General features: G+C 35.4%; 1 protein-coding gene across 1 annotated transcript; it reads right to left on the bottom strand.

Annotated features, from left to right (window-relative positions):
* Positions 1-2,234: 2,234 nt before the first annotated feature.
* On the bottom strand, positions 2,235-24,572 carry LOC141346205 (delta and Notch-like epidermal growth factor-related receptor). The gene is made up of 3 exons (XM_073851112.1): positions 24,174-24,572; positions 2,464-2,802; positions 2,235-2,333 (listed from the first exon to the last, which is right to left on the bottom strand). The coding sequence occupies exons 1-3, from the start codon at positions 24,468-24,470 to the stop codon at positions 2,235-2,237; spliced, it is 735 nt and encodes a 244-aa protein (XP_073707213.1). The 5' UTR covers positions 24,471-24,572.
* Positions 24,573-24,578: the final 6 nt, after the last annotated feature.

The following is a 24,578-nucleotide window of genomic DNA, read 5'->3' as shown; positions in this document are numbered from 1 at the left end:
GCATTCGTTTACTGGATCCTTGGACTGAAAGGTTTAAAGGTTCACTGGTTTAAGGAAGTTCTGATCATGAAAATCTGCTTCTTTTTATTTGTAAGATATTGTTTTCGTTATTATGTACTGTTTAAAATGACTAGGGTGCAGGAAACGCAGCGGGCGCAATCACCAAATACATTTCAAAGCAAGCCGGCGCCACAGTCCTGACTACATCATTGCTGTCTTTATTGTGTGTTTTTAGCGAATATTTACATTCATTCACATATAACTGGATGTGGTTGACTGTCATGATTTTGGCTAATGCAGGATAATGCGCATCAGAGGAGATTTAAACACGCATAGCACCAGGCCTGCAGAGCCGAATGAGCGTTCGCTTGATGCGCTTGTGGCTGGCAGCGGGAGCTGCTTGGCGCTTTCGTGACGTGACGTGTTGATAACCTTATTAAAGAACTTAATAAAATATGAAAATAGATATTCCCAAATATGTAATATGAGCTATAGGGAATTGCACGCAACATACATTGATTTTTTTATTTTATTTTGTATTTAATGACCCGCCCCAACCCGCCCCGCAAATAAAGTGACAGTTTCTTTACCCGCCCCAACCCGACCCGCGGGTTACCCGCGGGGCCCGCGGGTTATGAGACGACCCGCGCATCACTAGTCTCCACCATTCATACATACAGATACAAACGGAACATGCAGGATTCGTATTAAAACGGTCTTTTTGCATTTCAGTTTTGACAGACACTAGTCCATATCGCGATTTGAATTAAGTGACAGACCAACTTTTGATTTATCAATCCAAAAATCGACGAATTTACGTGGCATTCCATGCTATAGTAAATTCGGTTTTTATGAATGGAGTCCGCGATCCAGTCTGTGTTTTCTTGGAAGAGACATTGTAAACGCGCCCCCCTAAGATAATGGTAGGGGAAACACTGGGATATTTAGAAATATACTAGCCTACATTTCAGAAATTCAGGTACCCTATAGGTGGGTAGACCTTCTGTAAAAGCATTGAGGTGATACTTGAGGCTCGATGTGCTGCGGTGGTGCTCCAGTATAATCGGTCCGCCGAAACTCATCCAGTGAGAAACGTTCCGCGGTGCAAAATTAAGTGCGATTAAAATGCGTAAAAAAAAATTAACGCGTTATTTTTGTGTAATTAATTAATCTAAATTAACGCGTTAAAGTCCCGGCCCTATATATATATATATATATATATATATATATATTAGGGCTGTCAGTTTAACGCGTTAACTTATTTAATTAGTCATGAAAACATAATGCGATTAATCAATAAATGCAGTTATGCATTAAAATTCAATATATTGGTGCAAAAAAATGCCCCTGTATGTGTTTTGTCTCATATTTATATATGTCACGTATGACAAAAAAATTATAAATATCACTTATCAGCTTAAATGTGATTTTATACGGCAGTTCAGTAAATAAGAAGTTAATAGTGTTATATTTTAAACATTATATTATGTGTTTTTGCTAAATTTTGCAGAGAACATATTAGCTTTAAAGCCAAAGCAAAATTGTTGTGCATCTTAGTTTCTGATTGAATCCGCAAATGAATTGTGTGAATGACTCATTAAGACATTTATCGCCACCTGCTGGCAGACTTAGTTTCTTATTTAGAGTATCATTTAATAAAAAAATATTAAAAACAAATAAATAATAATAATAATCAAAACATTAAAGGGATGTTATGTGTAGGCCAATAAAGTTTATGTTGAATCAAATCAAATATTTCTTTCTAAAGCTACAATTTCTAATGTCTACTTGTCTCTTTCTCATTTAACACAAAAATAGCTTTAAATAATCTTTTGTGGGTATTTTCAGTCAAATTTATTTTTTCAATTAATATGCATCATGCATCTGTATTTATCTGTAAAATGTATAATTTATGTATGTATTTTATTTTAAGATTTTATTTATAATGTATTACTTTATTTATTATATAAAGCATATTAAATGTATATATAATTTATATAACTGAAAATGTATATTTATGTTATGTTGGCCAAAAATAATCTAAAAGGTTCTTTGAAATTATATGGTACATTTTTTTTCATCAGTTTTATATATTATTTGTATATTTTTAAATTATTTTTATAACATTTTGCAGTAGTTAATGGCTTGAAATATCCATATATGCCACAGAAAGAAAACTAAAATCCTCTTTTCTATTATATCTTTTTAAGAAAAATAGGACACAAGGAAGTTTCTTACTTTACAGATGTTTCCTCGGCGACCTCCATGGAAACGGTCATCATTCCGGCAGACTCACCTCCTGCGGTACTCACACATTCGGCTTCATCAGTAATCTACAAAACACACCCACACAAATAAGCTACTCACAGGAGCAACCCTGCCTTACAGTCCGGATCCAACTGTCATGACACATCACGCTTACACAACTGCACACTTTTTGCATGCAAACGCACACCTGCTCACCTGCTGATCCTCCCACAGTATCTCAACCACTTTTTGACCTGGTCTGGGTTGCCACGGCTCCAGGGTGGGCGGAGCTTGAGTAGTGGTGGGGACTGTGGTTGGTTGAAACACTTGAGTGGTGGTGGCAGGTGTGGCAGGCGTGGCGGGTGTAGCGTGTTCTGGTACCAGGCTCTCGGCGAGGTCCCAGGTGGACTCGGACAGGTCAAAGGTCAAAGTAGGCAGGTCACACCGGAGCCCACTGTAACCCTCACTGCACTCACACGCAAACCCATCCCCCTCGCTGTCCTGGCTACAGTTGCCATGGAGACAGGGGCTGCTGGCGCATGGATCTGCAAAAAACTGCACCCAAAAAAAAAAACAACACGAATGAGAAATGAAAACGCCAAACATTTTAAATTGCTCCAGTCACACAGAACAATTCAGCGTTCATTTCAGCCAAACATCTATCGACTAACAATCGCTTGGCCTGAAGAATAAGAACTGAGAGCAATTAATACACTGAAACCACAGAAGAGCACCGTTATAAATACGAACAACAGCAATAGAGCCGTCAGGAACACCTGCACCAAAATCTACAGTGCTAATTCCCTTATCTCACAATTATGTAGTGATATTGTTCCAGTTACTCTGATTATGCTCCATTTCCTTTGGCAGGGACATACCAATGAGATAAAGTAGGTTTATGTGCCATATTTGTGCATGTGTTCATCTGTAAGCTATTTATACTTCATAAATACCAACAACATATGGCTGATTGGAAATAAATACTTCTTGTATATAAGGATTTTTCTGTAGTGCTTAATCAACTGAACACATGTTAGTCATTATTTTACATTACACATTGCAATGTTACATCACAAATTACTATGCTGTAAAATCTACAAACCGAGGCAAGTTGGAAAAAAAATGTCTGTCTGCAAAATAACACTATGTTGCTTCTTGCATATTTTCTTTCACTTTAAAAGTGAAATGTCCAGTGAGTGGTGCTAAAAGCATTTTCAGTTATATCCGAAACAGAAGTGAATCTGGCAATGCTTTATGCTACCTGCCTGGTCTCATGACAAAAATGTAACAGGACACTTTTTGCGGGACACGGAATCTGTACCAACATATCACTGCAGTTTCCAAAAGAAATGAACACTAGAGGCAGTAAACTCTGACACCTTTTATTCCTTTTTACACAGTGTGAGTATGAATTTTCACACAATTACTTGAATATTATATTATAACTTAAAAACAGTTTGAATATGCTGGGAGATTTGAAAACTGATGCTTCTGAATGCTAGCATGACATAACCAGCTTAACATATCTATAGGTTTTTATAGATGGTAGGTTTGTTCGGTAGCTCACGCAGTACAGAGATTGACTTGAGAGGTGAGTAGCTCTGGTTTGAATCCTGTGTATTTACAGTTTGACAAAACAGTTCAAATCTACACACAAGGAGGATTCAAAAGGCATCAACAAATGTATTTTATATCAGTTTTGCATTTGTTAACACTATCGGGTAGGTTTAGGGTTGGGGAGCATATTTCCAACATGATGGAGCATTCATTTTTTGCAACAGTCCCCCGATATTTGAACTTTGAACTGCCGCAATACGTACCTGAAGCAACGTAATAAAAACACAGCAATATGTATCTATATCAATGTAATAAAAACGTGCCAAGGTTCACGTATTGAGCCTGTGTTTTAGCGCCACTTAGTGGACTTTTCTTTTTGAAACCGCCACAAAACATTTAGTAAGGTATGTAAAAACAATGCTGCAAAAAAGTACTCAGGGGTACGTATTTTTTTGAGACTGGGTTTTGTTTTGTTTTTATACAGTGGTTGTTGTATATAATCGGAAATTAAATGTTCATTGAGTGGTACTAAAAGGTTAATGGTCTATTTGCAAATGACGTAACACTTACATTAAACCTGACCCTAAACCTAACCTATAGTGTTAACAAAAGCAAATGTGAGATAAAAATACATTTGCTTACACAGTCATGCCATTTTAGCTTGCTTCTATAAGTCTTTGAGCTCAAGATTTGTGTTTCATAGTCATAGGACTAATGCTGTACCAGGTGCACTAACAAGCAAGTTTACTACACTGGAAAAGCCAAAACTATGAAGCTGGTTCAAACATTTGGATGCAAACATCAAAATGTTTTAGTTTACAAATCACGCACTATGACAAAAGTGTGTTGAGATCATAACATAATAAATATAAGTCTTTTTTGATAAATAATCTGCCCCGTAATCAGAATTTGTGTGAAAAGTAATAAAGTTTAAGTTGTTTTACTGCCACTAGTGTTTATTTCAGCTGGAAACAGCTGCAAATTGCATGTAGTTTTGCAGAAATGTAGGCAGAAGCACGTTTTCAGACGAGTCTGGGTTGAAATCCATCAACTGTAAACAATTATGGAGTAAATAAAGTATAACTAAGCCCTTTTAGGCTGCAGAACACATGAGATGTTGTGTCTTTCTTCACATCTGTCCCTCGAGCCCCGTTATTAAGCTAATCAACTTACTGGCAATCACAGAGGCACATCTGAAGTGCACTACATTACTTCCTCTGTTGAGGGCTACATGCTAGAGGCTCTCCTTTCACATCAGTCCACTGATTAAAAAAACTACAGTCATCTGAATTCTAATGTGACGACTTATGTGTTTAAATCTGCAGTGTCACTGTTCATCACGTTTACTTGAGTGTTGAAGTTTTGTCACATTAAAAGTAAAATGTCCAGTGAGTTGTGCTAAAAGCATTTTCAGTTTTATCTGGAATTTGGTTGTCGTATGGACTGAAATTAAGTGTTCACTGAGTAGTGTTAAAAGGTTAATGCTCTGTCACAATAATGTTAACAAAGCAAATGTGAGATAAAAACACATGCCATTTTAGCTTGCTTCTACAAATTTTTGAGCTCTTTTATCATGATTTGTGTTTCACAGGACTCCCGAGTGCTTTGTATCACCTCCGTTGAGAGCTACATATTAGAGGCTCTCCTTGATCTCACCAGCCACATTTACATTTTCACATCAGTCCACTGATTAAAAACTATACAGTCATCTGAATTCTTAATGTCACTTATTAGGCATGTTTATATGCTGTTTTAGGTCAATCTGCAGCGTCACTGTTCATCACGTTCACTTGAGTGTTGAAGTTTTGTGTCACATTAAAAGTAAATGGTCCAGTGAGTGGCGCTAAAAGCACTTTCAGTTATATCTGGCATTTGGTTTTATTGGTATTTATTTAAATTAAGTGTTCATTGAGTGGTGCTAATTGGTTAACTCTCTATTGCATTTGCAAATGACGCACCACTTACGTTAAACCCGACCCTAAATCTAATCAATAATGTTAACAAAAGCAAAAGTGAGATAAAAACACATTTGCTGACGCAAACATGCCGTTTCAGCTTGCTTCTACAAGTCTATGAGCTCTTTTATCATGATTTGTGTTTCACAGGACTCCCGAGTGCTTTGTATCACCTGTTAAGAGGTACATATTAGAGGCCTCCTTGATCTCACCAGCAATTCAATTACATTCAATTACATTTTCACATCAGTCCACTGATTGAAAAAAGCTATACAGTCATCTGAATTCTTAATGTGACTTTGGTGTGTGTTCAAATGCTGTGAATCTGCAGTGTCAGTGTTCATCATGTTCACATCATGTTGATTTTTTTATATGTATAGGTAAATATTAGTGGTGGGCCGTGCTGTGTTAATGTGAAACTCTTATCGGGCAATAAAAAAAATATCGACGTTAATCTATTCTCAAAGTTGGGTTGGGAGCTGGGTCTATACTACGCAAGCTATGAAGACTTTCACCTTGATATTTTAGTACGGATGTATACCTAGCCGAATTGCACTGTAGGGGGCGAGAACGAGTCTTCGAACCTGTGTGTATGCCTAGTGAAATTACCACATCAAACGAGACGTGCTAACATGGATGCAGCTACCCAGGTGAAAAAAATATATACTTAAATGCAATGAAAATACACTTAAATACCCGCAAATACATTTTTAGTACATTGTTATTTTTTTGTGTTAAATAAAAGTGTGATGTTTATACACTATAAATATACTAATTAAAAGTATGTTTATACTTCAGTAGGACTTTAGTACACTTGAAAAAAGTATACTAAATACCAGTAATGCTTAAATAAATTTGTAGTGTACTAAAGTAAAGTATACTACAGAAAAAAACATACAAAAGAGTTTTATTAGTGTGTTTTTCAAAAGTGTGCTTTAAATGCTTTAAACATTAGTTGATTTTTAGTAGACTGTTTACATACTAATCCTAAGTTTAAAATAAGTCAATATATAAAAAATATATTAGTAATGTATTGTAGTAGAAGTAGATTTTCTCAAAAGTTGTACTTAAGTACACTTAATATGAATGCATTATAAGCACTAACACTTAAATTGATTTTCAGTGTGGTAATTTTAAGTTTACATTAAATTGATTTTATTAAAAATCTATTTGTAATGTATTATAGTAGAAGTCCAAATTCTCAAAAGTTGTACTTAAGTACACTTAATATGAATGCATTATTAGCACTAACACTTAAACTGATTTTGAGTGTGGTAATTCTAACAAAACATTATTGCCTTGAGGTCCTCCCAGGTAAAAAAAAAAGTGCACTAAAATACACTTTATTTAAGGCAAGGCAAGGCAAGGCAATTTTATTTCTAAAGCACGTTTACAACAGCGACTGCTGACCAAAGTGCTGTACAATTCAAACTTCACAAAACAACATTCGACAATTTCAATGCATAAATTACACACATGTATACACTTATACTTAAATAAAAATAAAATTAAAAGGCTAAAGAATAAAAATATGTCTTAAGATGAGATTTGAAGCTTACAATATCTGGAGACAACCTAATATATGCTGGTAAATCGTTCCACAATCTAGGGGCAGCAATCGAGAAGGCACGATCACCTTTTAATTTCAGACGTGATCGAGGCACGAAAAGCAACCTACTGTCGGATAACCTTAATGTTCTACCACAGTTTCTAGGGAGGAGGAGATCTGTAATATATTCCGGAGCTTGACCATGTAATCCTTTGTAAACAAACAGCAACACCTTAAATTTAATGCGATATTCAACTGGTAGCCAGTGTAAAGAAGCAAGAATCGGTGATATATTAAGTATACTTAGTACACTTTTCAGTAATGTACTAAAAGTGCTCTATTTTCGCACACTAATTTTGTACTTATTGTACTAAAAAATAGTATTAAGTATATGTTAAGATAAACTTAAAACCATCTAAGTGTACTCAACTGTGCTATTTTGAGACACCCTGAAATTGAACTAAAATGTGCTTTTATCATACTATATCTTTATTTTAAAAAATATATTTAGTAACAACTAGAAGTACACTTGAACCCTAATTTTAAACATTTATAAATATATTTAAGAATAGTTTAAACTTTAAAGTATAATAGTAATATGTTAAAAAAATACAAAATGTAAAAAAAAATGTGCTAAAATACATTTTAAGTACAGCAAGTATACTTTTTTAGTACTGTACTAAAAGTGCTCTATTTTCGCGCACTAATTTTGTACTTAATGTACTAAAAAATAGTAGCCTATTAAGTATATTTTAAGATAAACTTAATACCATCTAAGTGTACTCAACTGTGTTATTTTGAGACACGATGAAATTGAACTAAAATGTGCTTTTAACATACTATCTCAGCATTTCCAAAAATGTATTTTGTTACCACTTATAATAGAATTGAAACATATTTCATAAACCTTTAAATATACTAATTATACATAAAAAAAATAAACTTATTGATTATTTAAAATACATGAATAATATATGATAAATGTGTACAAAGTGTATGGCAAATAATCAACAAATGTATTTTTTATTAATAAAAATATGTGGGCAATACATTATAAATATGCTTTGTATACATTTGTTATATATTATTCATGTATTTTAAATAATCAGTAAGTTTATTTTTTATGTTTAATTAGTATATTTAAAGGTTTATGAAATATGTTTCAATTCTATTACAAGTGGAACCAAAATACATTTTTGGAAATGCTGAGATAGTATGTTAAAGGCACCTTTTAGTTCATCTTCATGGTGTCTCAAAATAGCACAGTTGAGTACACTTCATTATTAAGTTTATCTTAAAATATACTTAATACTAATTTTTAGTACATTAAGTACAAAATTAGTGCGCGAAAATAGAGCACTTTAAGTACATTAGGGAAGTGCACTAAGTGTACTTAAATTGTATTTTAGCACATTTTTTTCACAATTTGTATATTATTTTAATATATTGTTATACTTTAAATTAGTCATAAATATATTTATAAATGTTTAAAAGTAGGGTTGAAGTGTACTTCTAGTTGTAACTAAATATATTTTTTTAGAATACAGATATAGTATGTTAAAAGCACATTTTAGTTCAATTTCATGGTGTCTCAAAATAGCACAGTTGAGTACACTTAGATGGTATTAAGTTTATCTTAACATATACTTAATACTATTTTTTAGTACAATAAGTACAAAATTAGTGTGCGAAAATAGAGCACTTTTAGTACATTACTGAAAAGTGTACTAAGTATACTTAAATAAAGTGTATTTTAGTGCACTTTTTTTTACCTGGGTAAGAAAACAGCCGGGTTTGCTTTAGGGCAGGGGCGTTGCTAGACCCCAGTAAAATCTCAAATTTGAGTTATAATTTACTTTGATAAACCCGAAATAAAGACATTAAACGATATGCAACAACTGAACTGATGCTTCTAAAAGCAACGCAGTTTAACCGAAGACTATGCACGCAGATTTCCATGCCCGTGCGCGTCTGTGTGCTTAACTGCAACGTGCACGTCGCGCAGCCTTTTACGCAGAAGTACATACAGTGTAGGAATAGTTGGTTACACAAGTTTGTATAGTTAATTGTGTTGTAAATGCAATTGTCAAGCAGTTTGTGATGCATTTTGGAAACAGGAGGTCTAATGCGCCACCTGGCTTGAGAAACCCGTTCTCAAAGACTTACTTTTAGTCATTATTTGGGTAGTACAAATATTCTGAATGCCTTCGCAGAATTCAAATTAGCCATTTTAATCTAGGTTAATCTAGATTAATTCCAAGATTACAGTGAGATTAATCTAGATTAAAAAAAATAATCTATGCCCACCACTAGTACATTGATATATACATATCAATCCATATGAAGTGTTCCATTATGTTCAGTACAGGTGGTTTTGAAAGTTCAGGACATGAAATGATACATTTGTGTTCAGAACAAATCTGATTCATTTGAAAAAAGGATGCTGTTTTTAAAACTAAGGGATAGTGGGACAGGTTTTACCCCATGAATCAAAAATCAGTGAGTTGTTTTTCTCCTGCTGCTCTAAATCAGTGGTTCTCTACTGGTGGGTTGTGACCAAAAATTGGGTCAGGTCTGTTCTGATAACTGACCTAAATACACGTAATTCTTTAACCAAATAATCATGCATTGTTGGGAAAGGATTTTTAGTCATGGGAGTAAACGATGACAGAATTTTCATACGGAAATTTTTGTTTATCTGGAAACAAACAATTTAGGTACCATGTTATAGGACATTCAATGTTTCATTTAAATTATTGTTGAAAACGGGTTAAAAATTAACTTTAAAAATTAAAAAGGACTTTTAAAATTTCTTTTTGTTATACAAAATTCGAAATTAAAAAAAAAAATATTTTGATGAATAAAAAGCTCAAAAGAACAGCATTTATTCAATATATAAATATTTTCTGACAATGTAAGTATTTGCTATCACTTTTTATCAATTTAACACACCCTTGGTGAATAAAAGTATTAATTTCTTTCAAAAAAAAAAAAAGAAGAAAAAATGACTGACCCCAAACTTTTGACCGGTAGTGTATATACAGTCAGGTCCATATATATTTGGACACTGACACACTTTTCATAATTTCGGCTCTGTATGCCACTAGAATAGTTTTAAAATGATCAAATCAAGATGAAATTGAAGTGCAGACTTTAAGCTTTAATTCAAGGGGTTGAACAAAAATATAACATAAAATGCTAAGGAATTACAACCATTTTTATACACAGACCCCCCATTTTCAGGGGCTCAAAAGTAGTTGGACAAATAAATATAATCATAAATAAAATGTTCGTTTTTAATATTTTGTTGAGAATCCTTTGCAGGCAATGACTGTCTTAAGTCTGGAACTCATGGACATCACCATAGACTGGGTTTCCTTCTTTGTGGTGCTTTGCCAGGCCTTTACTGCAGCTGACTTCAGTTGTTGTTGGTTTGTGGGTCTTTCTGCCTTTCGTTTTGTCTTCAGCAAGTGAAATGCATGCTCAATCAATTTGAAATCAGAAGATTGACTTGGCCATTGCAGAATATTCCACTTTTTTACCTTTAAAAACTCCTTTAGTTGCTTTTGCTGTATGTTTTATGTCATCGTCCATTTGTACTATGAAGAGCCGCCCAAACAACTTTGCTCCATTTAACTGAATCTGGGCAGACAGTATATCCCTATACACTTCCGAATTCTTCCGGCTGCTTCTGTCTTCTGTCACATCATCACTAAACACCGGTAACCCAGTGCCACTGGAAGCCATGCATGTTCATGCCATTACACTGCTCCACCATGTTCACAGATGATGATGTAGGCTTTGGATCACGAGTTGTTCCAAGCCTTCTCCATACTTTTTTCTTCCCGTCATTCTGATACATGTTGATTTTAATTTCAGCAGTCCAAAAAATGCTTTTCCAGAAGTGGTCTGGCTTTTTTAAACGTTTTTTGACAAAGTCTAATCTGGCCTTGTTTGCACCTTGTGGTAAACCCTCTCTGTTTTGCTCTGGTGAAGTCTTCTCTTGATTGTAGACTTTGACAGTGGCACACCTACCTCCTGGAGAGTATTCTTCACTTGGCTGGATGTTGTAAAATGTTTTATTACCATGGAGAGGATCATCCAATCATCCACCATACTGTCGTCTTTTGTGAACATCCAGGCCTTTTTATGTTTCTGAGCTCACCAGTGGGTTCTTTTTCTTCTCAGAATTCACCAAACTGTTGATTTGGCCACTTCTAATGTTCCTGCTATCTCTCTGATGCAGTTCTTTTGTTTTTGAAGCCTAACAATTGTTTGTTTTACTTGCATGCAGAGCTCCTTTGACTGCATGATGGGTTCAGCGCAACAGCAAATGGCACACTTAGAATCAGCTCCAAACCTTTTACCTGGTTAATTGATGTAGAAAAAATGAAGGAATAGCCCACAACTGTCCATGAAACAGCTTTTGAGTCAACTGTCCAATTACTTATGGTCCTTTGAAAAAGGGGGGAGGTACATATTAAAGAGCTGTAATTCCTTAACCTTTCTACCAATTTGAGGAGACTGCCCTAAAAATTAAAGTTCAGAGTGTGCACTTTAAGCCCATATTCATTGTATAACTGTAACTTGAATATGTTTTGGTCAACAGCTAAAATAATAAAAATTGTGTCAGTGTCCAAATATATATGGACCTGACTGTATATATATATATATATATATGAATAATATATAAATATTACAATGGTTGTTGTATGTATTCGGGAATTAAATGTGTGTTCAGTTGCGCTAAAAGGTTAATGCTCTATCACATTTGCAAATGACGTACCACTTACACATTTACTAACGCAACCATGCCATTTTAACTTGCTTCTACAAATATTTGAGCTTTTTGGGGGGCATTTTTGCACTTCACATCTTGTGAAGATATAACAGGAAGAGAGAGAAGGACAAGATTGGGAAAGGTCAACAAGATGGGATTTGAACTCGGGACACCCGAAGCACAACTGGGCCATGTGTCATTGCGCTGCCCACAAAGCCATTGCCGCTGATGTATCTGAGCTCTTTTTATCGTGATTTGTGTTTTACAGGACTTGTACCGAGTGCTTTGTATCACAAGTCTAATGCTGTAACAGGTGCGCTAACAAGCAAGTTTACTACATTGGAAAAAACCAAAACTATAAAGCTGGTTCAAATATTTGGACACAAACGTCAAAATATTTTAAATTACAAATCATGCAAAATGATAAAAGTGAGTTGAGGTCATAACATAGCATTGTGCAATCACACAAAAATAAGTTTTATAAGTAATTTGTATAAAAAGGAATAAATGTTTATGTTATTTTAACACCACTAGTGTTCATTTTAGCTTAATTTTTAATTTTGTTACACTAAATAAAAAAACAGAAACAAAAACAAAAAACTATTTAGGAACCACCTTATAGGACATCCAATGTACTATAAATCTGTGTCATAAAGAACTGATGTACAGGATCTCTCCCTGCATCACAGTCTCCTGATGGAGAAAATTAAAAAAAGACCAGGAGGCCTACAATGAGAATGAGGTAGGGCCGAAGCAGAAATAATGTGGGAAGAAGAAAAGGTCATGAGTGAGAAAAAGACCTTCAAAGTGAGAAGAAATGGATGAAACATTTACAGCATCAATCTCAACTCCCATCTCAAGGTATCTCACCAGACCTGCTCTCACTGACATCAACACATCCCTGACATTTGGCTTCTTCCATCTGATTTTACCCGAGAGCCTCCTCTAATATGAAGAGCTGTGGGCTGGTGTCAACCCAAGACCTCCACCATCTGAGCTGGTGTTTATCCTATAGAGACAATGTTTAATTTTCTTTCATTGTGATTAAATAAAGTATTTCAAAAACCTTTAAAAAACCCAAAAGGTTAGCTACACCTCGGCTTGCAGCAAAGACCTCCTCCACTTAGTCTCTTTCCCTATTTTTAAAGGTCACATTGCTATCAAATCATGCTGAAAATGTCTGAATAACAACTCACAGTCACAAGCTTGAAAAGGCTGAGCTTGTCTTCCTTATTCATAAAGTAATTTAAAACTTAAGTAAAGTTTTATGATTTTGAGTTATATATATATAATGTATATAATGGTTTTCGTACGCAGTTATGATTACACCTCCACATGTTTCGCTTTCCAGAGTAACAAGCTTGTTCGATAGCTCAGTTGGCATGGAATTAGTCTTAAGATGCAAAATCCTTGGGGACGAATCCTGTGAAAAACATGCTCGCTGAAAGATGATAGATCGAAAAACAAGCTAAAACGGCATGCTTGCAATTGCTTTTTTATGTCACATTCACTTTTGTTTATACTATCTGACTATCAGATGGTACGTTATTTTAAAACGTCACAGAGCATTAGACTTATAGCGCCACTCAATGGACATTTCAAGTCAGAACTGCAGTGACGATTACAAAACCATTGCACATAAAATGTACCATATGAATGTTCATCTGTTCCAGGGGCATTTTACATTGAATATGTCATGTTTATGACAGTACGTATTTTGCGTCTTGCGAAAAAAAAATAATAATACAATGAATGTTGTGGAAAAGTTCATTTATTTCAGTAATTTGACTCAAATTGTGAAACTTGTGTATTAAATAAATTCAATGCACACAGACTGAAGTAGTTTAAGTCTTTGGTTCTTTTAATTGTGATGATTTGGCTCGCATTTAACAAAATTCCACCATTTCACCATCTCAACAAATTAGAAGGTGACATACCAATCAGCTAATCAACTCAAAACACCTGCAAAGACTCTCTGAGCCTTCAAAATGGTCTCTCAGTTTGGTTCACTAGGCTACACAATCATAGGGAAGACTGCTGATCTGACAGTTGTCCAGAAGACAATCATTGACACCCTTCACAAGGAGGGTAAGCCACAAACATTCATTGCCAAAGAAGCTGCTGTTCACAGAGTGCTGTATCCAAGCATGTTAACAGAAAGTTGTGTGAAAGGAAAAAGTGTGGAAGAAAAAGATGCACAACCAACCGAGAGAACCGCAGCCTTGAGAGGCTTGTCAAGCAAAATCGATTCAAGAATTTGGGTGAACTTCACAAGGAATGGACTGAGGCTGGGGTCAAGGCATCAAGAGCCACCACACACAGACGTGTCAAGGAATTTGGCTACAGTTGTCGTATTCCTCTTGTTAAGCCACTCCTGATCCACAGACAACGTCAGGGGCATCTTACCTGGGCTAAGTAGAAGAAAAAAAAAAGTCCTCTGTGTTTTTTAAAAACCAAAGTCACTGCACCCGTTTACCAAGAGATTTTAGAGCACTTCATGCTTCTTTCTGCTAACCAGCTTTTTAAAGATACTGATTTCATTTTCCAGCAGGATTTGGCACCCGTCCCGACTGCCAAAAGCACCAAAAAGTTGATTAAATGACCATGGTGTTGGTGTGCTTGACTGGCCAGCAAACTCACCAGACCTGAACCCCATAAAGAATCTATGGGGTATTGTCAGGAGGAAAATGAGAAACAAGAGACCAGATGAGCTAAAGGCCACTGTCAAAGAAACCTGGGCTTACCGAGTTTCACAATTTTAGTTGAATTACTGAAATAAAACTTTTCCATGACATTCTAATTTATTGAGATGCACCTGTATCAGTAAAAACTAATATTCCTGTCCTGTCAGCCGTTATACTGTGCTCATAGCGCATTCTCTTCAAGTGCACGCTGTACCATATTCCAACCCAAATAAAACTACAAAAGTATGCAATGTCATAGTTATGTCCTTAGTTAAGACATGAAGTAACAAAAAAGGCGATTAAAGCTGTGCATGTAAGTATTTATTGTTCATGAGTCTCATTTAAAACAGTTTCAGATCTGCATCAAGTTCAGCAGCGGCAGCTTTTAAAGTAACAACAGCCAACATATCCTAATAACCAACTGCTGTGATGTCTGTTAATCAAAGAACAAAATTAAAAAGAGGAAATCAATGTTTTACAATATGTATTACAATATGAATTAAAAATTAAACATAGATATTAAACAAATATTAAAAATATACTTTCTTTATGTTCTTTCTACATTAATTTGAAGATTGAATGCAAAACTGTACAAAAAAATCTCAAATTCATATTTTTTTTGGTTAACTTTTTACTTACATTTTTGTAAAAAAAAAATGTTGGTAACACTTTATTTTATGGACCAATTCTCACTATTAACTAGTTGCCTTATTCTGCATGACCATATTTTAGATCCCTTAAACCTGCCCTATACCTAAACTTAACAACTTCCTTACTATTAATAAGCAGCTAATAAGCAATTTATTAAGGGGAACATTCTTATTAGTGAATATGTGTTCCCTATTCTAAAGTGTTATTAAAATATTTATTACAATTTAATTTTTTTTTTTTATTACTTTTTCAGACATTTTATTTTTATTTAAATGTAATTTAGATTTTTTTTTTTTTTAGCTAGGATTTCATTTTGCATACTAGGATGAAAATATGTACGTGTGGCACAAATCTAATGTTTTTAAAGCAGTGTAATAACAAAAGATCTTTTAATCAGGTTTGGGTCACATATGGTCCCAGATCTGTTAAATATCCCATTCATCGCTGTGCAACACATTTATAGGTAGGTCAGTATTCTGAGAGATGTGTTCTAGCAAGGTTGGAGCGTCTTGCACACATGACACTTTTGTTGTTGTTTATGCAGGTAATGTATTTGTGCCGTTCCCGTTGACCTGGACAGCATGGCTTTTTCTCAAAAGCGTATCACAAATCCATTCAAAAAGAACAATGTGTCTGTGTGCACATGTTAGTGTGTTCAGGAAAGAGCACAGAAAGAACAAAATGTTTCTCTCTCTCTCTCTCTCTCTCTCTCTCTCTCTCTCTCTCTCTCTCTCTCTCTCTCTCACACACACACACACACACACACAGTCAGCCTGAAAACCCACTGCCATTTGACTATTAATAGAAAAAGTGAGAGAGACTGAGTGTGACAGTTCATCTCTCACCCTTCAATTGTATAATGATTATGAATTAATGAATTATCCTTTTTTTTTTTGAGAAAAAGGAATAGTGTCTTTCAAGCAATGTTCAGAGTCAGAATATAATCAAAGGCCAGGTATGAAATGGTAATGAAAGCATGATTGGCTCATAGCCACTAAACATCAGAGGATGGCCTGAATGAATACTAACCAGCCTGCAGATGGAAAACAGTTAATAGAGAAATACAAATACTTGGAGTTGCATCAGAAAAAAATTGTTTACAGTGGCACGGGCCACAAAGGATTCATGTTTGCTTACATTAAAGGTTGAACGAAATGAGATTCAACTCATTAGCGCATCTGATGCAGAAGTGGAAAAATCTTTCTCTGGGGTTTTAATGCAGAACACAATTTTATTCAATGTCATGGCTACATAATAACAGCCGCACATGCACTCAAAGCCAGACATCACTGGCAATGACATTTATTAATGCAGTACAATCTGAAAGGCAGGTAGAAAGAGCAGATGTGCCACCAATTAACCAGCTAGATCAGGCCACATCAGTGCAGAAAGAGCTGCTGAATTAAAGGTTCTTTGGGAAAATGGATTTATTTGTGTTTCCTAAACGAGGCAAGACTAAATAGGCAAGATCAATGTTCACCATTCAACATCATTATAACAAATAGCAACTTTCCCAGAAGCTCTTAGAAAGTGAAGTTTGTCTTACCGTACTGGTAATGCATGTTGAATTCTGTTGAATTAGACTTGGCATTTGTTAAATAGGGTTTTCTAGAAACTACTTATGTTTAACATTAGGAAGTGAGAAGCATAGGGAGGAAGTTAAAGGGTTAGTTTACCTAATATGAAAAGCCTGACTTTACTCATCCAACTTTTAACCTTAAAACTCTGAATTGCAAGATATAAAGTCGCAGTTGTGATATAGGCACACAATTGCGAGAAATAAAGTCAGAACTGCGAGATATAAACTTGCAATTCTGACTTTTTTCTTTCGTATCTCTCAAATCTGAGAAAAAAAGTTAGAATTTCAAGTATATATCTCGCAGTTGCAGAGGAAGACTCTTTGATTGAGCGTTTGAGGTGTTCTGTTGTTGGATGTAATAATGAACATAGCAGTCGTCATTTACTCCCAACATCTGAGCCGCTTAAGAGGCAGACGACAACGTTACTTTCGGTTTTAAAAGGAAAGCGCAGATCCGATCTACATATACATCTATGTTTGTGTGAATCATTTGTGATGCAGCTTCACCCACAGCAGAAGTGAGTATTTTTATGCAGAAGGGTTTTAATAATGTGCTTGTTGGCAAGTTTAGCCGATAATCGCAGCTAAATGCAGCTAAAGTAAACATTACAGCCCACAATCCCACAGCAGAGAGGGGCGGGGTGAGCCGAACTCATTTGCATTTAAAGGGCCCTTCAATAAAATGAGCTGATATTTTGCAGAGCTGATTTTGACAAGGTAAATGGGTGTTTTCTTACACTACTATTGAGAATTTTTAACCAAAGTATATTATAGACTTTTCATTAAGACCCTAAAGAATCATATGAACTTGTGGAAAATGGGCATCCGATGACCCCTTTAACATACATAATATCTTCTCATGTGTACTGCAAAAGAAAGAAATGCATGCAGATTTATTGATGACATACTTAAACATTTTTGTGTAGACTATCAATTTAAAACATTAGCCCACCCATTTTAATTGTTCTGGATTCCAATTTTTCCAGTTTTATTTTATTAAATTGTTTAAAAAAATAATCAAAAAGCATATCTAATTAATTAAATTATTTATCAGGAATTCAATTAAAAAAATCTGTTTTTTTTTTAAACCAAATTCTGTGTTTTCCATAAATAGAATAAAAACAGCAAAGACACACTCAAATGCACATTCTTTATTCATCATTTTGTAGAGAGAAAAATCATTTAATTTTATCTAGAAAAGGTAAATCACCATTTTGTTCCGACCACAGTGACTTGAATGCACCTGATGTCTAATGACGACTTGTCAACTCGTAAGTATGAACCAAAGTCCCTTTAAGGTAAGTAATTTCACTCGCCGGCCATCTTTGAAACGACTCTAGGGCATGCAAGTGCAGCTCCTGAGCGCACGTCTTAGAACACTGATTGTTTCTATAGCAACCGGGACTTCTAACGGCAGCTGCAGTGACACGCTGACTTTACTAATCAACGATTGGCTCTTTCATTAAGAAGGCAGCATTCCATAATGAGCATTGCATTTTTTCCCATTCAAAACTATATGAGCGACATGTCTTGGGTATTCTATAGTCTTTGGTACAAACTTCCCAGGAGGACTTGACCGCAGCAGAAGTGCATGCTTTACTGTGAAACGCGCAACAAAAACAGGCTTGATAAGAGGATTAAGTCATATTGTGCTTTGTTTTAGTTCTTTTGACAGATACTGTACCAAAGCATAATGGCCCAAAACACTACTTTAAAGACCTTTTATGTTAGAAAAAGAAGTTGAAATATATTTTAAAGTGCCATAAAATGAAAAACAGTATTTACCTTGGCAAAGTTGAATAATAACAGTTCTGTACATGGACATGACATACCGTCAGTCTCAAACACCATCGTTTCCTCCATCTTATATAAATCTGGTGTTTGCAAAAGACCACCGAAAAATAGGTCAATCCTAACATAACACAGACTATGACATTATAGTCGTGATCATTAATAGTCACGCCCCCAACATTTGCATATTTGAATAATCAGAAGTTCTGCAGCTAGGCTGTTGTGAAAAACAAAACAAAAACAAAGCAAGGACAATAGCGAAAAATGCCAGATCACAGGAATAAATGTTATGTTCCAGGTTGTGCAGGGGATGTTAAGTGCAGGGATGGGTTGGTGTCTGTACTTAGAAAGGCAAGGAAAACAAATAAGGCGTTCTAATAAAATAAGGCGAGCCACTAAAGGGACGCGGTTAGTTTCTTGCTAGCAGTAGCCTGTAACATTGCAGTACATAAGATTTCAATTACCACATAAACAGAGTAAAGAGAGATGACTGTGCGGATGATGGCGAATGATTTACAGATCCTGAGCATCACTAACAAGCATCTAAACTTGTAAAATATGTGATAAGTAGTGCCACTGTAGTATAAAGTTACACAAAGCACATGCAATTGCAAATCTCAAAAGTGAAAGTAAAATGATCGTGCATTCAAAACGGCAGTTTCAATGAGCCGCATATTAATAGCGATTCCATGATAAAATATATAATTTCCTCCATATGCGAGCTACTGAAATGAGCCGCTCTGCGAAACAGCCAATCAGAGCAGAGATCATCAGTATTATTCATGAACTTTCCAAATAAGGTAATAACAGACCATTTTATTCTAGGGACAAATCCTAGGGTTGTAAATGGACCTGTAAAACCGTTTCACAGGACAGTTTTACGTTTTTTTTTTACCTTTCCTATGCCATATACCTTCTATATAGATATCAGAGAACAGTTAAAATATTGTATCAATGTATTCTATGGCACCTTTAAAAACTACACTTTTGGCCCGGAAGACCTATCGTTTCATATCGTCATGTGACCACGATAATATCGAGACAGTTTTGCTATCGTGATACTACGATATTAGCAATACTGTTACATCCATAGTAGTAGTACTATAATTTAATCAATATATTTCTGTCACAGTTTCTTCAAGTTAAACCGAACCTTGACGGGTTACTGTGAAGACCTTTAAGTTTCTGTTTGTATATTATATAGGTTTTTCTTTAAAGAAATGATACAATGCTCATAAAGTGACTCTTAGAGCAGTTCTAGAGATCATGTTCATGTGTTCATATGGTCATATATTGAGGCGGCAGAGGCTGAAAACACTTTGAGCGTCACATGCACTTTAGTATGTGTGTAGTAAACGAAACCATGCATCTGCGCCATTCATTCACACAGAGACACGCAGAACATGCAGAATTCATTTTTAAATAGTATTTTTGCAGCTTAATATTTAAAGACACTACCCCACATCACATTTTTATTTAAGTGTACTGACCTACTGATTAATTCATCCAAAATTTGACAAATTAAGTGACATTCCATTTTTATGAATGGATTCTGTGATTCCGTCCGTCCTATTATGCTTTTTCACTTTTTGAATTTTAGCCAGTGTGTGGTGCGTATGTTTAGGCATAAAAAACATCTACAAAGTAACAAATCTCAAAGTCCACTCCAAAGGGAGATATTTAGTTTAAAAAAAAATCAATTTTCAAGAACTACAATGAACGGCTCCGTTTGGACTACAGCGTTTGTTTTCCGGATGCTATGATGTCGCAACGTAAAGATCAGTAAAGCCTCCTTTAGTGATGTGTTTTTGTAAAAAAAAAAATATCCATATTAAAAACGTAAGAATCACTTTAATCTAGTTTGCGCAGTTGTACACGGGACTTGCTGCTTTGGGAAGGGGCGTGGCAGTACTGAAACGCCGTCTAAACTGTTCACCAATCGCAACACAGTGGGACTGCTAACCAATCACAACACATTTAGTTTTTTGGAAGGCTATTTGTGTCATCCTGGGGAGAAAGCTATTGTAATAATGTAAATGATGTGAAAAATAATGCGCTTTTCGAACCACCAAGAACGACGGCATGTTCTAGTGCACCCCCAAAACAAAATAAAGACTTTGTAAAAGAGCATAATAGGACCACTTTAATAATTAGTAATTTTTAAAAACTTTTTAAATGCCCTTCATAGTTAGTGCTCTCTCAGCTTTCTGTTCTCCAAACACTATCTCACAACCAATTTGTACGTATTTTACGAGGTGGCTAATCCGTACGAATTCATACGACCTCACTCATATAGTTTTGTATGATTTGTCTAGACCTCAGTGCCAGGTAGTTTTAGGGGTAGGTCATTCATACAAATTGGGGAACTTGAAAAATACAAATGATTTAGCAAAAATCATACGACTCTGTACAAGTGAGGTCGTACAAATTAGCCACCTCGTAAAATACATACAAACTGCCATTAGATCACATTTGGTTTTCTTGAAATGTCCAGCTCTATCTACCTCACTGAGCCTTTGATGTCCTCCAAAATATCTTTATTTCCTTTCACCTCTTTAATTATTATTTTGTTCATACCCTTAAATCCCTACTTTAATGAGACTCACAATTATCTAGCAAGTCTAGCAACACTGCCAAACATACAGCTAGTGTGCCTGCATTTGAATCTTCATTTTTCTCAAAGATGAAAGCTTTGTAGAAACAATGGTCAGTCAAGCTCTCTCTTTAATATTAATGAATTCCCTACTGCTGCTTAACAAGCTGGAATCAAAGCCAAAAGACCAAAGAAAAGACCAAAGAGAAGAAAAACACGACGACCCTTAAAATAAGCATCCCTGGCGATATGACCAGCAAAAGATATACGGTTTCTAAGTATGCATCCACCTACTGTAGTAAACAAGTGACTGTGCACATACAAAAAGACAATCATACTTCTCCATCTCAATCCGACCTAGCTTTAAAACACGAGTTCTCTAAAAGGACAGGTGACTCATACACAATCACTCTGCGTCGGATGATGGTTAAGAGGTTAAGTGAGCTCTTCAAGGGCAAAAAGACTGCTAACTTGTATCAAATCATTTTAGTTCATCTCTTCCTCTGTGTTGCAAAAAGTCATTATTTCATAAAATATGTAATTCTGCTGCATCACATACATCCCAGTCACGTCAGCAGGAGTTAATGAAGTTTGGAAAAATGGCTGTCTCATTATAGGGTGACTGAAGAACACCAGCCTTGCCTGGGGAAATGGAACACTGAGTGACATCACAGTGACTTCAAACCACTTCGACCAATCGCGGTGAGTCTTGTCAGAGCACAGACCAATCACGCAACAGCATCCTTTCTGGCTGCATGGGGGAGATGTAAATGAGCAGCATGATGACGTCACGGCACACAGGTTTGGACACAAGCTTTAACTAAAGGTTGAGGAAAGGACAGGACACCATGATGCAGAAAAATGCATCTTCTTCACACTTGAGAGTAGATGAGTGCCATGCAAACACAAATGAGATGCAGCCGCACATAACTTCATAAGTGCCACCTGTTGTCCAGTGAATATGCATGTGCACACAGTGAGACAGCTATTCTCTGGATCTCTGTTCTGGATCCAGCAAAGCTTTGGTGCTATTTAGGTCAGAAGCCCTAATTGTGTCTAGCTGTGCTACTCACATTCAGGCTTTGTTCCCATTAGAGTATTAACTCTGATGTGCGTCCACAGCCAATAAACAACAAATCTGTGGCTAATACCTTAAAACAAAGGCCCTCACCCTTTCCCTGGCATTTAAGTACATCTATAAACACGAACTGCAAGATAAATAAATTAAACAGTGTTATTTTTGTGTCACTAATATATTAATATAGTTTTGTCACGATTTTGAATCAGACTCAGTTTCTTTTAGTTAAATCTGTAGTTGTTTTTTGCTTTGTTTTTTTTACATCTATGTAGTATTTATTCATTTTAATTTATTAGTTTTAGTTTATGCAATTTTGGTTATTTTAATACTTCACTAAACAAAAAAGCGTAATAAAAAATATTATATATAAGTGTGTGTGTGAACTTGGACTATAAAACCAGTCATAAGGTTTTTTTTTTAATTAAGATAAGCTTTCCATTAATGTATGTAATGTATTTGTTAGGATAGGATCATATTTGGCCGAGATACAACTTTTTAAAAAATCTGGAATTAAAAAAAAAAATAATAATTGAGAAAATATTGAAAAAATCGCCTTTAAAGTTGTCTAAATGAAATTCTTAGCAATGCATATTACTAATTAAAAATTAAGTTTTAATATATTTATGCTAGGAAATTTACAAAATATCTTCATGGAACATGATCTTTACTTAATATCCTAATGGCTTTTGGCATAAAAGAAAAATCGAGAAATAAAATAGACGTGTGACGTTACATGACGATTTACTTAAGAGGAAACACTGCATAAGATATTAAGACACATATCTTGAATATTATATACAATTAAATTATTAAAACAAGTATAGTATTAAAATGTACTGTTAAAACAAGTAACATTTACATTTAAATCTTTTTAAAAAGTTCTATATTTCATGTTTTTAAGAAATTTAACTGTACTTAAAAACAATAAACATTTACATTTAAATAAATAAAAATAATAAATATTTGCTTTAAATAAATGATAAAATATTTCTGTGGATATATCTCTGATTGAACAAGTTTCTTGTTTTAAGCATAATACTAACACAATTCACAAAGGTTTATTGTTACAAAGAGGAAAAACAATCTTAGCCAATGCAGTAATAAACATTTTTAAGATACATTCTCTTGTAAATAAATTATTTAAATTATTATGATTCTATTTTAATGTAGAGGTTTATTGTTTTAAGTATAGTTCGCTTTCTAGATTTTTTTTTATATAGATCTAAATTGGAAAACCATCCCATCACAATGCACCTGACTAGAGGTTCAAACGAAAGCTTGCATCACCCATTACAGAAAGCCTCAGTGTCCCGTAGTGGTTTGTTATAAAACAGAACACATGCAAGGAGGTCAACGCTGCATACTTGCAGTCTGAATAAAAAAGATAGATTGAGACTCAGACTTTGATGTTTTTGTGTAGAAATACACCGCAGATACACATATCTAACTGCAAAACCTAGTTATGCTGTGAATGTTAGCTCTAACACACACTCTCTCTCTCTCACACACACAGTCAGAGCCGCCTCTCCTCTTCTCCTATCTGTTGCCACAGCAACGCAGCACTCTCCTTCACATCTCACAGACAGCACATGAGCTCCTACAGACCTTTGACAGACACATGATTATGATCGTTTATTCACACCAACACAGCTCTCACAATATGCTCAGAGACATGAGATGGAATTGTGCACAAACACACACGCTCTCACCTCACAGTTCTGTCCAGTAAAGCCCTGGCCGCAGATGCACGTATAAGCCCAGAAGTCAGTCTGCATCTGTGTGCTCTGACTCTCCTCCATCTCTCCCACCCGACTACAGACGCCCCCGTTCAGACACGGTCTGCCCTCGCAGGGGTCCGGCAGCACAGTGGGGGCCTCGGTAGGGCCGGGGCTCGATGTCAGAGGGGTCCCGAGTCCATTCCTCACCCCGAGGATGAGGAGGAGAGGAAATATGAAGTGCTGCATGACAGCGGTACGGATTTTGTTCTCTTTGCTCCTGCTCTGCATACGCTGGTGTGGAGAGCAGATCAATGGATTACAGTTGTTCGCTTGCGGCTGTGTGTGTCTGTGTGTGTGTTAGAGAGAGATAGAGGCGGTTTGCTGGACTGGAAGGTC

Source organism: Garra rufa, chromosome 11 (assembly GCF_049309525.1).
Source record: "Garra rufa chromosome 11, GarRuf1.0, whole genome shotgun sequence".
Classification (NCBI taxonomy): Eukaryota; Metazoa; Chordata; class Actinopteri; order Cypriniformes; family Cyprinidae; genus Garra; species Garra rufa.
Note: the sequence above shows the minus strand (reverse complement) of the source record. Positions and strands in the feature narration are given on the sequence as shown.

Excerpts from the sequence above, each read along its gene's own strand:
- LOC141346205 (XM_073851112.1), bottom strand. The coding sequence starts at position 24,470 with ATGCAGAGCAGGAGCAAAGAGAACAAAATCCGTACCGCTGTCATGCAG. Across the intron at positions 2,803-24,173 it reads TTACTGGACAGAACTGTGAG|TTTTTTGCAGATCCATGCGC; the intron begins GTGAGAGCGTGT and ends TTTTGGGTGCAG. Across the intron at positions 2,334-2,463 it reads TACTGTGGGAGGATCAGCAG|ATTACTGATGAAGCCGAATG; the intron begins GTGAGCAGGTGT and ends TGTGTTTTGTAG.